Here is a 17408-nt window from a genome sequence, read left to right as displayed (position 1 = left end):
GTCTCACTGTGACTCCCAGGCTGGAGTGCAATGGCCTGATCTTGGCCAACCTCTGCTTCCTTGGTTCAAGCAATTCTCCTGCCTCAGCCTCCTGAGTAGCTGCGACTACAGGCATGTCCCACCAGGCATGGCTAATTTTTGTATTTTTAGTAGAGATGGGGTTTCACCATGTTGGCCAGGCTGGTCTCAAACTTCTGACCTCTAGTGATCTGCCCGTCTCAGCCTCCCAAAATGCTGGGATTACAGGTGTGAGCTACCACACCTGGCCGTCGTTTAATCTTTCTTATGGGCTCCTTATTCTCAGACAAGCTGATATGTAGGTATATACTATGTCCTGCAAATTCTGCTCTTCTGTCTTGTGTTTCTTATTTTACTGTATGTCTTCATGGTTTCTCCATTCTGAGAACTCTGAGTCATCTTATATATTTTGATTTGTGGAAGCCTTGTTATATTTTCAACGTGAGATTGTATAGATGTTTTGGTTTTGGTTTTAGTTCAGTTATTTCCTTGAGTTTAAGGAGTCATGATGGTGGGTGATGAATTTAGTGAGCATGTTTTTTCTCTTCAGGAAACTAAATGATACAGTGCTTCATTGGTTGTAATGCAATGTTTTCCTCCAAGGCAGTATGTATAATTGATAAGACTGGTAGTAATTTGTGTATGTGTGACTTTTAAGTGTAATACATGTTTTTAAATTGTAATGTGAGTTTCAGTTTACATTTTTTATTGTGAAAAACTTCAGCAAGCCTCCATATACCAATTATCCAGCCTTAACAATTTTGATTCATGGCCGTTATCTTGTTTCAGCTGTGCTCCACCTGCTGCTTTGCCTCTCCACCTCATCACCTTCCTTTATCACTGGATTATTTTAAAGCAAATCCCTGGTCATCATGTTACTCACAAATATTTCAGTATGTATACCTCAAAGATAAGCACTTAAAAAAATAGAACCACAGTGTCATTAACATAATTTTCATTTTAAAATATGGAAAATAATTCAATAGCATCAAATTAACAGCCAGTGTTTGTTTCTACAGTCATCTCAGTTGTTTTCCACTGTTTGCTTGAATCAGGTTTCAGATGAGATAGATACATAATATTTAGTTGATGTGTCTTTTAAACCTCTTTTAATCTGTATTTTCCCTCCATGCACCCCCACTGCCTCCCCTCCACCCCTCCGACACCTTTTGTCCATGCAGTTTATTTGTTGAAGAAACAGGATTATTTGTGTTGGGAACACTCTCTCTCTGTTCCTCCCCACTCTACCCAGGAATATGTCATAGGAAGTGTTCCGTATCTCTATCAGCAAGCATATAATGTCTGGATTCTCTTTGTGATACAGCAGCAGTTTTTGATATTGTCTACATAGGTTCATTCATTAGGGGTGGCAAGGGTGTTTTAAAAATAAATTTGTAATGTAAATGTATGGGATAAATGACATCAGTTCACTTAGCTTTTTTGATGAAGGTTTGTTCTATAAATATTAATACAAAGTATCAAATTCAATGTATTATCCACTAAATTTTCATTATTTTGTAGGAAGAGTGTCTTCCAAAGTGTTCTTCACTCTTTTTGCCCTGCTTGGTTTCTTCATTTGTTTCTTTGGACACAGATTCTGGAAAACAGGTATTACGTCCAGTGTAGTTGCTATTTACATCTTTGTTGTCTTTTCTCTTTAATGTTGCCGGGGAATGAGGAGAGTAAGCACTTACTTATTTCTACTATCTTCATAGATTTGTGGCTGGGGTCTTGTAGTCATGAGTCTACTGAGTTGCACTGCATTTTTATTTTTTTCTATTCTCCCTAGAGTACAACCTTCTCTTATTAACAGTGGAATACAATTATGCAGTGTATTTTTTCAGCTGCTAGATCTGTTAGTTGACTAATGATAACTGAGATTATAAATTGGTTGTCAGGGCTGGACGTAGTGGCTTATGCCTGTAATCCCATCATTTTGGGAAGCTGAGGTGAGGGGACTGTGTGAGGCAGGAGTTTAAGTCCAGTCTAGGCAACATAGTGAGACCCACTTCTCTACCAAGAAATGAAAGAAAAATTGGGGCTGGATGCTGTGGCTCACACCTATAATCCTAGCACTTTGGGAGGCCGAAGCAGGTCAATTGCCTGAGCTCAGGAGTTCAAGCCCATGGGCAACGTGGCGAGACGGTCTCTTTCAAAAATACAAAAAAATTAGCCGCGCATGGTGGTGTGTGCCTGTAGTACCAGCTATGTGGGGAGGCTGAGGTGGGAGGATTGCTTGAGCCTGGGAGACAGAGGTTGCAGTGAGCCAAGATCGTGCCACTGTACTCCAGCCTGGGTGACAGAGTGAGACCCTGTCTCCAAAAATAAAGAAGAATGAAAAAAAAAGAAAGAACTTGGTTGTCTTTGTAAAAATACGTGTGGGTTTTTATGATGGCGACTGACTTAGTTTCATATAAATCAGCCTGTAGGGCTGCAGTGTACACTGAATTTGAAATGTGTACCTGAATCTGCTCAGACCTGAGCAGATTCAGGTTCCAAAGGGAACGCCCGCATCCACATCAGTGAAACACACTGAAGGACTGGGGTGTAAATTGTGCTCACTGAATTGGTTTGAATTATTTGGGCTGCCTTTTATATAAGTGATGTTTTCGATTATTAAAAAATCCTTATTGGCCGGGTACAGTGGCTCACGCTTGTAATCCCAGCCCTTTGGGAAGCCAAAGGCGGGTGGATCACCTGAGGTCGGGAGTTTGAGGCCAGCCTGGCCAACGTGATGAAACCCCATCTCCACTAAAAAAAATACAAAAAATTAGCTGGGTGTAGTGATGGATGCCTATAATCCCAGCTGCCCGGGAGGCTGAGGCAGGAGAATTGCTTGAACCTAGGAGGTGTAGGTCTCAGTGAGCCAAGATTGCACCATTGCGCTCCAGCCTGGGCAATAAGAGCGAAACTCTGTCTCAAAAAAAAAAAAAAAAAAACTTGTTTAATCAACCAGGTGTATAACTGAGTAGCAAAGGTAGAGCAAATGTAATCTTGATCTAATAAAGCTCTTTAAACTTGTGTTAAGTTGTTTGAAATAGCAACTCCTTTCCCACTATTATGATACTTTTTTTTTTTTTTTAAACTGGGAAGAGAGTATTGTGAAGAATATATAATACCTCAACATGTGGGATGATTCTGTAACAAAGAGCTTAGTTGCTAACCTGTAGACTCAAAGTTATCACTAGCTTTTTTTTTTTTTTTTTTTTTTTAAGAGATGGAATCTCACTATGTCTCCTAGGCTGGAATGCAGTGCAGTGGCTGTTCACAGGTACAATCATAGTGCACTACAGCCTCAAATTCCTAGCCTCAACTGATCCTCCCTCTTCAGCCTCCCAAGTAGCTGAGACTACAGGCACAAGCCACCATGCCCCACTCTAAGTTTTTTTGGTATGTTGATATGTATAATTTTGTATTTATTGAAATGGAGATACAGTACAAGCATTACCAAAAACAACTGTGAAGAATTTAATAGTTGGAGCTATGGCTTCCATGATCAGGATTAGGCTTATTTGTGGGAACAGAGTTATCTGTATGCTTGCATTACCAGGTGTTTTAATGGATGAAGGTAATGAGTGATCATTCTAAGCAGGATAGGATGAATTTAAAGAAGATATAAAAGTTATATTTTGCTTTGGAACAGTTTGGGTTTCTTTTTACGTTTTATTTATGCTAACAAAACTATTCAAATTTAGTGTGTAATTTCAGATTAGACACAAATGACAAAAGTGCTATTCTTGTTTTAAGCAGAAAACATAAATATACTAAAATGAGCTATGAAATGAACAAATAACAGTTTAACAATTGATACTGACCTATATACAAGAAAGTGTATTCTGTAGTTAGTACTTTAATGTTGTATCTGTTTAATAATAATTACTCCCATGACTGCTGAATTTCTTCTGCCCTTTAGACAACTTTTTTTTCTCTGAATGCTGTAATATGTAAATTCCAGAAGCTTAAGCATGTATTTGTAGATTAAATATTTAAATTGCATTGTAAAAAAAGGTGCCTAACCATAGCTTTTGTTGTTTTGCTTTTTTCCTTTCCTGGTGGTTTGCCACTTAGAATTATTCTTCATAGGCTTTATCATCATGGGATTCTTCTTTTATATACTGATTACAAGACTTACACCTATCAAGTATGATGGTAAGTGAAAATTACGTAGTTTAATTGGGTATTCAAGAAGGCAGGTGCCGTGTTTTACTGTACGTTTCCTTCTGCAGTTTGGCCCGTGTGTGTAAAATAATGGTCTACCTACGCTCTGAACATCTTTTCTGAACTACTCATTCAGACCTTCTGGGTTTTTAATCTGTATGATGAATTCCTTGGTACTTAGGGAAAGGAGGGCCCATATTGATTATAAATCTGTGATTTGGCTATGTGATATGTTGAAGATATGAGATGTACAACAAGCAAAATGTTGAAGTTTTCTTTACCTAAAAACAGACACCCCCCCCCACCCCATTACATTTAACAGAATGCTTGTCACCTTTTCTTCCTCAACCCCAATTTATTGACAAGCCAAGCCTGTTACTGGTCCTGTGGGGTTTTAGCTCCCTGGCTAGTTTCTTTGTCTCAGCGCAGACCCCTCTCTAGAGAGGGTTGCTCTGTGCTGGCTTCATGGCACCACTGAAGAGCCCTCAGTGCCTGACCTAAAGAAAGCTGAAGCTGTCGCTGGTAACGGTATTGTGTGTCTAGGGCATGCGATTGGAAGTACTACTGGTGATCCAGCAGTTCATCCTCTTTCTTTGTATAGTGCGTCTGATTCTGACAGCTGTCGCTGGAAGCGTCGGTGGAATGTTCTTGGTAGCTGCGTGGTGGCGATGTGGAATACTCTCGATCTGCATGCTCTGTGTTGGACTAGTGCTGGGGTTCCTCATCTCGTCAGTGACTTTCTTTACTCCACTGGGTAGGCGACATGTAACTGATGGTTTGTGTGTCTGAGTCACTGTTTGAATACTGTCTAATTGGATTTGCATCCTGGAGTGGTGTCGCATGTCAATGATTTTCCTGTGGAGTTCTGGAAATCTGCACTGATGGTGTGACACTTCCAGACAGCACCAAAACCAGTAGGAGTCCCTCCTTCCTCACAGGCACATTAGATGAAATATAGAATGTCTTTAGAGTTAGCTTTGTATCTGTTTGTTGTGATAAGGGGTGTGTGTTGATTAGAAATAATGGAGGTAAAGGGGCACTGCTCTGATGGCAGCTGAGTTGGGGAACCTGATTATTTGTTTCTGGTCTTCTCTTGTACCCTCAACTTCTACTCCCACCCTCTGTCAAACCCCAGGTGTCGCTGAGGTACCTCATCACCCTGGGGCTGTAGCACAGGGATGGTTCTAGGGTTTTTTTTGGTGTTTTAAAAGAAGTAATTCAATTGCTATCAGTTTTTTACATGTGGTTAACTTACAAGTTAACTTTCTTTGCCATTGTTTAATAAGTTACATTTCCTGATTGTTGCCAAAAACAAAAAGAGTATCTGTATTCAAAAGTACTCTATTTGGCTGTTTCCTTTCTGCCATAATGTTCTTCAAATATTAGAATAAAGTTGATGGGACTGTTAGATATTAAAATAGCCATTTCATGAGGCTGTCAACTCTAGAGAATGCAGGAGATTATAATAGAGTACAAGTCCCTTGTCTCCCTGAAGACTTTTTTTTCTAAGACCACAAAGAATTGACAACCTGTGTTTACTGTCTATCCAAGGCCCTTTGTTCTGACTTTAGCAAAACTGGAGCCAAGCATATTCCTCCTGGCCCTGCTACAGGTAGCCTTTTATCTGGACAGTCTGATGAAAAGCAGTGTTGTTTAGGCTTGGCTAAATGACAGATTCACATGGGGATGTTTTTGAAAATACAGATTCAAGGCTGTATCCTAGAAGTGCTAAATAAACTACTACTTAATGGCTGGGCATAGTGGCTCATGCCTATAATCCCAGCACTTTGGGAGACCAACTGGGAGGATTGCTTGAGCTCAGGAGTTTGAGATAGCCAGGGCAACATAGTGATTCCCCATCTCTACTAAAAATAAAAAAAATTATCCAGGTGTGGTAGTACATGCCTGTGGTCTCAGCTACCCTGGGAGGCTGAGGCCAGAAGATCACCTGAGCCTGGGAGGTTGAGGCTGAAGTGAGCTATGATGGTGCCACTGCACTCCAGCCTGGGTGACTGAACAAGACCCTGTCTCAAAAACAAAAAGACCACAAAAACCAAATACCATTTACTGGGCTTCCCCCCTTTTGTTAATGCTTAGAGCATACAGGAATGATAGGTTAGAATTTCTAGTAATTAATGTGCTTTTCATGAGTAGAATGAGCATGAATTGTAAAGTGTGAAAGAAAACCCTCTACATGCATTCTGGCTCTGTCACTAGTTCCCTTACTAGCTTATAACCTTGGACAAGGTATTGAAACTTTGTTCCACCATCTGTGAAACTATCTCATGGGATAGATGTGAGGAATGAGAAAATAGAAATAGAGAGGTCTCTTAATTTTCATCTTCATAAAAGTAGCCTAGAGCAGGTTGTCTCTAAACTTGTTGACATACTATTCCTATTGGTAAAAATAATTTTAGCATATGCTCTTTATATATGTTTATTTATGAACTATCTCATAGCTCAAGGACAGTTAGGGTGAGCATCACAATGCTCGTGGGTCCAAACATATGTTTTTATTTTTTAGAGACAGGGTCTCTTTCTGTGACCCATGCTGGACTGCAGTGGTACTGTCATAGCTCACTGCAACCTCTAACTTCAAGGTTCGAGCCACTCTCCTACCTCAGCCTCCCAAGTAGCTGGAACTACAGTTTTTTTTATTTTTAGTAGAGACAGAATCACTATGTTGCCTCGGGTGGTCTCAAACTGGGCTCGGGCAGTCCTCCCACCTTGGCCTCTGAAGTGTTGGGATTACAGGCTTGAGCCACTGCACCTGGCCTCTCTCTCTCTCTCTCTCTCTCTCTCTCTCTCTCTCTCTATATATATATATATATATATATATATATATACAGACACACACATACATATATACATATATTTACACACACACACACACACACACACACACACACACACACACGTTTTTTCTGAGACAAAGTCTCACTCTGTCTCCCAGTCTGGAGTACAGTGGTGCAATCTTGGTTCACTGCAACTTCTGCCTCCAGAGTTCAAATGATTCTCCTGCCTCAGCCTCCTGAGCAGCTAGGATTACAGGCACATACCACCCCGCCCGGCTAACTTTTATATTTTTTAGTAGAGACTGGCTTTCTTCATGTTGGTCAGGCAAGTCTCAAACTCCTGACCTCCAATGATCCGCCCGCCTTGGCCTTCCAAAGGGCGTGGATTACAGGCATGAGCCACTGCACCCAGCCAAGAGGCCTACCCATATTTTTAAGCATTAACATTTGAAAAATATTTGGCTGACCTCTCTGTTCTGATTAGGTTACTAATTTCTACTTTATGTGGGTAGCGACGAGCTTATACTCTGAAAGAGTCCATTCTTCACATGCATGCATCATAACTATTTTCAATCCCTCGATTTCTTGAAAGCCTTTTTTTTTTTTTAAAAATAAAGCCACATATATATTTTGTGAAGGTTAATATAGTTAAACTAGAGAATATAATCTGTAGGTTCACCTCAATGGCATGTTGCTGTTGGCTTCAGAGAATACGGAGTTTCAAGGTCCAATCCTGTAGCTTAGAGATTCCCACTCTGACCTGGAACATGTAGGTCTTATGGACTGAATGATGGTGCCAGTGTCAGTATTAAACAGCAGTCAGGCTATTCTTGCTTTTTAAACTTAACTTATAAAGAGGAGTTCTCATATATTTGTTCTGGGTCAGAAAATTTGTGCAGCATTTTGAAGTCCAGCAGCAGAGAAGTGTTTGGGAAGAGCAGATGGTTTGGTTGGTTCCTCCTTTCTGATACATGAGGAAATCACATGCCACAGTGTGCAGTGGCATGTAGGACATGCTTTGATGGTAAAAATCTGTTAAGTGGATTTGCTGTTTACAGTGGGTTCATGGCTTAACTTCGAGAGCCTTTATTTGTATTTTTTATTTTGCAGTACAAAATCATGAAGTCAGAAATGTAGCACTAAAAGGGGTGATTTAGAGCTTGGAGATAATATAATTCAATCTCATTTTGAGGGTTAGGAAACTGAGGCTCAAGGTCACAGAGCTAGTGAATGGAAGAGCTTGGACTGTGCCAGTCTCTTCTAAATTATTCTGTTAATAAATGCAGAGCGTTTACCTGCTTGATTCCCCCCGACCCACCCACTTTCTAGAACACATTCCTTCAAAGAAGATTGACAGTTAAATGAAGAAAATCAGAATTCATTTCTAGTTGCCAACATATTTCCTGGTTGTTACTTTAAGCCTTTGATGTATATGTGTGTTTGGATGTTCCAAGAAATGAAGTCTAACTTGGTAAAGCTGTTGTTTACTCTTAGTTTCTTTTTGCTTTTTCAGGAAACCTAAAGATTTTTCACGACGATGGTGTATTCTGGGTCACTTTCTCTTGCATAGCTATCCTCATTCCAGTAGTTTTCATGGGCTGCCTAAGAATAGTAAGTGTCTCATCAAAAGTTAGATTTATTCATTATGTTATCCTGTGTGTTCAGCTGATCACTTATTTCATCATTTTGCATGTTTTATTCACTGGGGAGGACTGTGTTATTTCTATCAGATGACTGCTTCTAAATAGCCTTGTTACTATGAAAGCAAAGGAAGTTCTATTTGTGATTATCACATGATGGTTTTTTTTTTCTTCCACCAAATGGCATATGCTTTTAACAGTAGGGGCAGAGAATGTAGTGCTTACTCTAGTCCACCAACCCAATGGGTCATTAGTTTCAGCTGGCATCACAAGCGTGGTTCTTCATCTAATTAGGTTTATTGTTGAAGTTCCTTCGCAGGGAAGATATTTCCATAGTATTTGGACACGCTGAACTGTGTTTTAAGAATTCATATGGATATTGAAGGTTGTTTTCAGTTTATCTTTCCAGGGAAATTCTGTTCAGCTCTCAGAGTGGGTCTGGTCCCTTTTCATGCCTGAGGGAGCAGAAGTGATTGCCTGTCATTGAAGCCAGTGGACAGTTAGAAATGATTTTTGTTTTATCAGGGATGATGCCTAAACTCTTCCACTCTTCCACAGCTGAACATACTGACTTGTGGAGTCATTGGCTCCTATTCGGTGGTTTTAGCCATTGACAGTTACTTGTCCACAAGCCTTTCCTACGTCACTTTGAATGTACTCAAGAGAGCACTCAACAAGGATTTCAGCAGAGCTTTCACAAATGTGCCTTTTCAAACTAATGGTAAGACTCTTAAATCCAAAAACCAGTGTGACAGCACAGTAAGAGTCTTGACCCACCTGTGCTAACCAGAACACTTGGGAACTAGATGTAAAGAAAGTCAGCTGGGACAAAAGAAGGAAACACAGCATACAGTGCTTTGAGAGCCCTCCGTTATGGTAACTTAGGATTATGGGAACAAGGCATTTAAAATTTTAAGATGATGATAAAAATCTACTAGATGAATTTCACTAAGAAATTTCCAAGATTATTTAGGTTTACCTGGTCATTCTCAGTGGGGAGAAAAATGCTGACAGTAAATACGTTTGACACTTATGGGTGGGGGTGGAATGAGGGATGAGAATGACAACCTGATTTAATTTTAAGTTATTCCCTTGTTTCCCTCCCTTTAATGAAGCATGCAATTTGCTAGTTGAAAGAGCTTTTGATTAGTAAGCCTGTAGTGTCCCTCACTTGTAGGATTCTATCCATTCAATTTTCTGTAAAATTTTTGAAGAAAAAAAATGACTACCACATGAAATGTTCACAGATTTTGTAAGATATGTTGACTTCAGAAATGTTAAAATATGGAGAGTGAAAAAGCATGTCTTAGAATTGAAGATACATGATAATTGTGATTGTTACGATTTTATTTTACGGTAGATCTTTCCCTCTACTATCTAGAGCTTTCCCTTTGGATAAGAGGTTGAAGGTAGAGACCTTGAAATCCTCTAAAACCTTAAAACTCTCCCAACTTCTCAGTACCAGTGTTTTGCCAAGCCTTTTACTAGAAGCTGAGTACGATCGGTTGAATCTTTCCATGCATTCCTGTACCTACTCTGTGAGTGCAATAGGGTCCCATACAGAGTGGAATGGGAAAGAAATGAGCATGGTGGCATCTGATGTTCCATGATGTACATATGTGAAGTATAACTAGATCACTGCCTTCCTCCCTGAACCCCCTCTGAAAAACACGCAAACAACTGTGGGTACTTGTTACATACATGTTGTAAGGCTAAGGATCCAAACAACTGATTCTTTTACAATCTGTCTGGACTTTCAAATGCTTGTAATAGAAAATTCCTAGTTTCAAAAATAAGACTGTGGCTTCCCCACTGATTCCTTGGTTTGTAAGTGAGGAACTACATACGCGTTTGGGCTAACTTACCAGAAAGTCTATTAGAAAGGAAGATACAGATTTAGTCCATGAGAGTTGTGTTATTATGTTAGATTTTAAAATACTAGAGTTCAAACTACTTTTCTACTGTTTTTTTTAGACTTTATTATCCTGGCAGTATGGGGCATGCTGGCTGTAAGTGGAATTACGTTACAGATTCGAAGAGAGAGAGGACGACCATTCTTCCCTCCCCATCCATATAAGTTATGGAAGCAAGAAAGAGAGCGCCGAGTGACAAATATTCTGGACCCTAGCTACCACATTCCTCCTTTGAGAGAGAGGCTCTATGGCCGATTAACCCAGATCAAGGAGCTCTTCCAGAAGGAGCAGCCAGCTGGAGAGAGAACACCCCTGCTTTTATAGATGCCCAGGGGGTTGGTCAGTGTGCCTCAGCTTTGGCGTTCATGCCCGAAGTGCTTCACCAATCTCTGGTGCAAGTCTAATAAAAGATCAGGCATATATATCTGTGCTTTGCATAATATTATGGTGCCCTTACGGATATATGGTAAGGGTATACTAGGGGATTAGGATTATTCTAAGAGAATGAGAAAGATGACCAAAAAGTTATGGTAGGGAAGCTTTTCTTTATTTCCAAATATTTGAGAAATTACCTTTTGGTTTACAAATCTATGATCAACTTATTCCATTAAATAGATACATTACAAAAAATTAAAAACTGATTCTCCTGCAGAGCCCTGGTGTTTCTTTTTATAACCCCTTAAAACAAGTCTCTCACCTGAATCTATCTAATCTTGGGGAGGTAGTTTATTTTAGTGTTGTACTGAGTCTTTATTTGTGACAGTGTTTGGAAATTTAGGGATTTGATACTTGGGACTTTGAATTTTGGAATACAAAATGAGAAGCAGGCCAGGCATGGTGGCTAATGCCTGTAATCCCAATACTGGGAGGCCAAAGTGGGAGGAGGTGGGAAGATCACTTGAGCCCAGGAGTTTGAGACTAACATGGGCAACATGACAAGACCCCATCTCTACAAAAAGAAATTAAAATATTAGCTGGGCATGGTGGCACATGCCTACTCCCAGCTCCCAAGGAGACTGAAATGGGAGAATCCCTTGAACCCTGAAGTTTGAGGCTATAGTGAGCCATGATTGTGTCTCTGCACTCCAGCTTGGGTGACAGAGACCCTGTCTCAAAAAAAAAAAAAAAAAAAAACTTATTTTCTTACTAAAAGCAGTTTGATTACTTAATTGTATGTCCTTGTTAGTATTACACATTATCTAAAAGTTAACCTGTTTTGTTTCAGTATTTAAAAAAATTCTTAAATTGTGATAAAATACACAAAAAAATTTACCTTATTCATTTTTAAGTGTACAATTCAGTAGGTTCCCTGTTTTTGCCTTTTATTGCTTAAAATGGTAATTGAAATAGCTAAATTATTTCAAAATAGGCCAATTTATATAGATAATAGAATTTTATAAGAATGATTTATTTATATTCAAAATAATGGCCCCCTTTTTCCTTCAAGGCCTTTTAAAATAGTGTCAACAGGTGATCTTTAATTTAAACCACATTAGATGACATATGGATTATATTTGTTTTTAGGAAATAAGCTCACCTTAATCTATATTGCTTGCCGGGCACAGTGGCTCACACCTGTAATCCCAGCACTTTGGGAGGCCAAGGCGGGAGGTCAGAAGTTTGAGAACAGCCTGACCGACATAATGAAACCCCGTCTCTACTAAAAATATGAAAATTAGCCGGGTATGGTGGTGGTTGCCTGTAATCCCAGCTACTCGCGAGGCTGAGGCAGGAGAATCATTTGAACCCAGGAGGTGGAGGTTGCAGTGAGCCAAGATTGCATCACTGTACTCCAGCCTGGGCAACAGAGCGAGACTCCAGCTCAAAAGAAAGAAAAAAGTCTGCATTGCCATTAAGAAAACCTTAGAAAAATTTGTACTTCTTAGTTCTTTCTGCTCAATTAGCTGTGTTAGCATTAGTGTAAAATACAGTTTTCAGTAATTTCTGTATGAAGCCTTTGTACCACCTATGTTTTAAAGTGATGAGGATGGAGTCAAAAGGATTCCGATGTTTAGTGGAGCTGCTTTTCATTGGAGAGTCCCGTCAGTTTTGACACCCTTGTTTCACCACAAGAAAGCACCTGAACACCCTGGGTTGTGTGCTTACTACTCGGGGGCTTTTTCCCCAGCTTTCAGAGCACTGAATTATTGTGAGCTGGTGACTCTGCAGGCCTGAGTGGAATTAGGGTTGGTGAATGTTGTTGCATATACATTTGTGAATTAACCACTATTTAAATGATGCTGCTTTTTAAAGTTTTTCAAAGTACAATAGATTTTTGAAGTTTCAGGTAACTGGAAAAATCTTTAATTTTTGCTTTAAGTGTTTGGAGCAGGATAAAACAACATACAAAATATAACATGATTTTTGCTTTGAAAAATTCAGTGCAGGTGACCATTTACTGTTTATTCTGTAACCCTTTCTGTCTATCTATAACTAATTTCAGTAACAGTGAAACTTGATGAAGTTTTTAAAAATGATTTACTGTAGGGACAAAGTTATATGGAATGTTTGTGAGTTATTTTCTATACCATCTGAATGTACTGCCAGTGAAGACTGTAAAGGCAGAAAACACTATTTTGGAGGGAGAATACAGATTGCTTAAAATTTTTCATAAGTTGTGAATGATAAAAAGTCAGTTTGTATCGTTTTTATAATAAATCCCTATTTTGAAAAAAATGCTAAAAAGCCTCATTTTTATAAAATTTTTCAGATTATATTTGTACCATGGCAACAAGACACAAGAGAACAGTTTCACAGCTATAAAAAGTTATTTAATATGGGCAAATAATATAGTTCTTCATTTTAAAAAATCACAAGGATAGCCAGGCACAGTGGCTCACACCTGTAATCCCAGCACTTTGGGAGGCCGAGGCAGGCGGATCACCTGAGGTCAGGAGTTCGAGACCAGCCTGGACAACATGGTAAAACCCATCTCTACTAAAAATACAAAAATTAGCCAGGCATGGTGGTGCATGCCTGTAATCCCAGCTACTCAGGAGGCTGAGGCAGGAGAATTGCTTGAACCTGGGAGGTGGAGGTTGCAGTGAGCCAAGATCGCGCCACTGCACTCCAGCCTGGGGGACAGAGCGAGACCCAGTCTCAAAAAAAAAAAAAAAAAAAAATCACAAGGATAATTTACAGGAAATGAAATCTGGGGCAGTGCATTAAAAAGGATTAAATTGGTGTTATTAGCACTTCACGTGTATCATACTAAAGAAAAGTAGTAATGAACAGGAAACTTTGTTGAACTGTTCTTTAAAATGTTTTCAGAAAGTTTGTACTAGCTATATTAGGCCAGTTGAGTTTTCTGTAGCAGATGAAATAGAAAACTAACAAAGAAATTGCTAGAATATTGAACTTTCAAGACTTAAGAGATCATGTTCACTGACCTCTATTTACTACCCGAGGAAATTCTTAAGAAGTTAATGATATGAAGTCAGAGAGTTATCAAATAACGCAGCTCAGACCAAAACTGGGATGCCCAACTCCATATCCAAATGTGCTTTACACTTGTCATGATGAAGATGTAAAGCACCAGGTTATTTTCTATTTTCTTCTGCTGATGAATTGATAGAATGTTTCTAATATAGCTGATTGTTCTTTTTGAAAATTAATTTTACACAGTGAAAGCATGTTTTTCCAAGTTAACTCTGAAGTCATGGACCATTTATTTCAAATGATTGGTACATAAATTTCTAATATCCATTTCTCCACAGCAGCATCTGTTCAAACTTGGTCTGAAGTTCACTCCTAGATGATGTACTTGTGATATTCATTCAAACCCAGAGTTCTTGGCTCTAATTTTCTGAGAACCGGGCCTTGCCCTGGGGCACAGACCTCATTGCACCCCAGACCTTGTTGGGAGGGCTGCTACCTATGGTTTTCTGATGGACTAAACTGTGCCCCCCAACAAATGTATATGTTGAATTCCTAATACCCAGTACCTCAGAGCATGACCTTATTTGGAGACGGGGCCTTTAAAGAGGTTTCAAATTAAATTGAGACGATTAGGGTGGGCCCTAATCCAGTCTGACTAGTGTATTTGTAAAAAGGGAAGATTAGGACACAGAAACACCAGGCACATGTGCTCACAGAGGAAAGACCATGCATAGAGCAGCAAGAGGGAAGCCATCTGCAAGTAGAGGAAACCATCCCTACTGGCACCTTGATCATGGAATTCAGCCTCCAGAACTGTGAGAAATGTTATTTCTGCTTAAGCCATACAGTCTGTGGTATTTTAATACGGCAACCCTACCAAAAGAATCCTTTGCAAGCCTTTTTTACCCTGATTGTTGACTGAAATGGCTGTTGGCAATTTGGCCATTGTATTTGCAAGGACCACTCTTAATGAAATTGACACAAAGAGAGGCTTAAGTTAGTGGGAACTCTGGACTTACCCAGGGACTACCATGTAATCATTATACTGGGGAGGTTGGTAGGTCTGGATCAAGCTTAAGATTAAAAAAAAAACTTAAGGTGGCTCACGCCTGGAACCCCAGCACTTTGGGAGGCCGAGACAGGCAGATCACTTGAGGTCAGGAGTTCAAGACCAGCCTGGCCAACATGGTGAAACCCTGTCTCTACTAAAAATACAAAAAAAAATTAGCCGGATGTGATGGCGCACGCCTGTAATCGCAGCTACTTGGGAGGCTGAGGTGGCAGAATCACTTGAACCTGGGACAACAGAGGTTGCAGTGAGCCAAGATTGCACCATTGCACTCCAACCTGGGCAAGAAAGAGAGACACTGCCTCAAAGAAAAAGAAAAAGAAAAAAAATTGTAATATAATGATAGGCTTTGACTTAAATCTCACATTCACTCATTCAGTAAACATTTGTTGAGTTCCTGTATGCCAGGCATTGCCTTGAGCATTGGGAAGATGGAAAACACAGGCATGGTCTTTGTTGTCTGGGACTGGAGTATAATAAGTGAGACACACTAGTTACACAAGATGTATAATATGCAATGAAAATGTATAATGGGGTGGGGTAGAAAGTGGGATGCCAGGGAAGGAGTCCTTGAGGAAGTGACATCCCAGCAGAAACTTGGAGGTTGAGTAGGAGTAGCCAAACCTAAGTATGTTCCATGTAGGTGGGGGAGTATTAACAGAAGCCCCAAGGCCTCCCCTTCTCATTGTGGAGAGCTATAAAACCAGCACATGGCAATTGTAACCTTGGGTCTGCACCCTAAGTTTAATTCTTAAAACCAAGTTCTGTTAAAATCTCACACTGACAATGCCATTAACAAGCTTATCTTCCCAGGTACAGAATAAGGATGAGACAAGATCAACCACTCTTCTGCCTACCCTAAGATGGATGTATAATTGAGTCTTTATTCCCTTTTTTCAAAGTTTACCTTATATTATGTGAAACAGATTTACTGAGCGTTAACCAGAGTCTCACAAGAACGTAATCATTTGCCTCATTGCCTACCCCTCTCCCTTTTCCTTCCTTGCTCTCCCCTACCTAAATAATGAGTTTCCAAAACGTCTTTGGAAAGCTCAGGTCACAGATGCTCATGTTACTTGCATTTTTTTCCCTGGTATGTCTTTAAACTTTGGCTAAATAAACCTCTACTGATTTAAGACACTTGCCTTAGTCACTTTTTTTGGTTAACAGGTTTTCTGATTCACAAGAAACTTATAATGACCTCTGGGAAGACAGAGGTTGTAGCAAGAGGTTTACTTACTCTGAATTGTAAATTTTTTAGTATGCTAGATTTTTAACAATATATATTTATTTTTTCATTTAAAAAGAACAAACATGACCCAACAAACTTTTGGGAATTTATATGCTAGAAATTACAGTAAAAAAAGGCATGTAAATGGATGTTTACTGCAGCATTATTTTGTGTTAAACTTTGCAAACTAAATATCCATCAATTGGGAAAATTGATGAATAAATTACAACTATATAATGGGAGCTACAAAATGCTTGATTATAGGCAACAGAAACTGGCTAATGCAAACAAGACAGCTGGAATACTGATGTTATTTGCTTCAGGACATTTCCTCCTATGCATCTGATTTTTACATATTTGTAATTATATGTGTAATTTATATTAAGCTTTTTATCATGCAAATTTAGGTACAGATTTTCTTCCTATTGCTAGTGTCTTCAAGCCATAGACTGTAATCAACTGTATTAAGTGAATTTTGATACGTAACTATTCCCCTACTGTAGGATATTTAGGTTGAATCTAATTTGTATACTTTAACACTACCATAATGTAGCTTTGACCAGCGGTAACAGTGAAGGAGAAAAATGGTGGGATTTTGATATTTTTGGAAGGAAGAGCCAACAACAGGATTTGCTGATGAATAGGATGCATGGTATGAGAAAGTGGAATCAAAGTTGTCACCAAGGTTTTTGGCCCTAGCAGCTGCAAGGATGGGAAAGAGTATGGAGAGGTTCTGGGAGATTCAGTTTGGCTTTGGACATCTTAAGTTTGAAATGTCTCTTTGACAGTCACAGCTGCATGAATCTGGAATTAAGACGTCTGTGCTAGAACTGTGAATTCATGAGACATCAAGCATAGAGGTGATATTTAGTCATGAGACTGGGTGAGATCACCAAAGTGAGTAGAGATACTGCACAGAATAGGTGTAACGACCGAGCCCAGTGGCTCTCTAATGCTAAGAGGTCAGAGAGAAGAAACAAAGGAGACTGAGGAACAGCCAGTGAGGTAAAAGGAAAGTGTCTCCTCAAATTCCAATTAGAAATTACCTTCATCAATATTTTACTAAAAAAAGTTCTATTTCACTCTGACAATGTGAAAAGGTAGTGGTGATACCAAAATTAAGTTATGAATCTACGATCTTCCACTTCATTGAAGCAATTTCCTTTTTTTTTTGGGGGGGGGGGGGAACGAAGTTTTACTACTGTT

The 17408-nt window shown here is 39.4% G+C and overlaps 1 protein-coding gene across 2 annotated transcripts in view; it reads left to right on the top strand.

The window, feature by feature from the left end:
- The window catches only part of TM7SF3 (transmembrane 7 superfamily member 3), a 46330-nt gene extending 33130 nt beyond the window's left edge, over positions 1–13200 (top strand). For both annotated transcript variants that reach the window (XM_037730903.1, XM_017507047.2), the window contains exons 7-12: positions 1540–1626; positions 4087–4167; positions 4778–4930; positions 8485–8582; positions 9170–9332; positions 10586–13200. In XM_037730903.1, the coding sequence (XP_037586831.1) occupies positions 1540–1626; positions 4087–4167; positions 4778–4930; positions 8485–8582; positions 9170–9332; positions 10586–10848 (845 nt within the window). In that variant the 3' untranslated portion in view covers positions 10849–13200. The remainder of the gene's footprint in view (positions 1–1539; positions 1627–4086; positions 4168–4777; positions 4931–8484; positions 8583–9169; positions 9333–10585) is intronic.
- Positions 13201–17408: the final 4208 nt, after the last annotated feature.

The sequence above is a fragment of the Cebus imitator genome, unplaced genomic scaffold (genome assembly GCF_001604975.1).
Source record: "Cebus imitator isolate Cc_AM_T3 unplaced genomic scaffold, Cebus_imitator-1.0 Scaffold367, whole genome shotgun sequence".
Lineage (NCBI taxonomy): Eukaryota > Metazoa > Chordata > Mammalia > Primates > Cebidae > Cebus > Cebus imitator.
The sequence above is the reverse complement of the archived record's forward strand: the minus strand, read 5'-3'. Positions and strand labels throughout refer to the sequence as shown.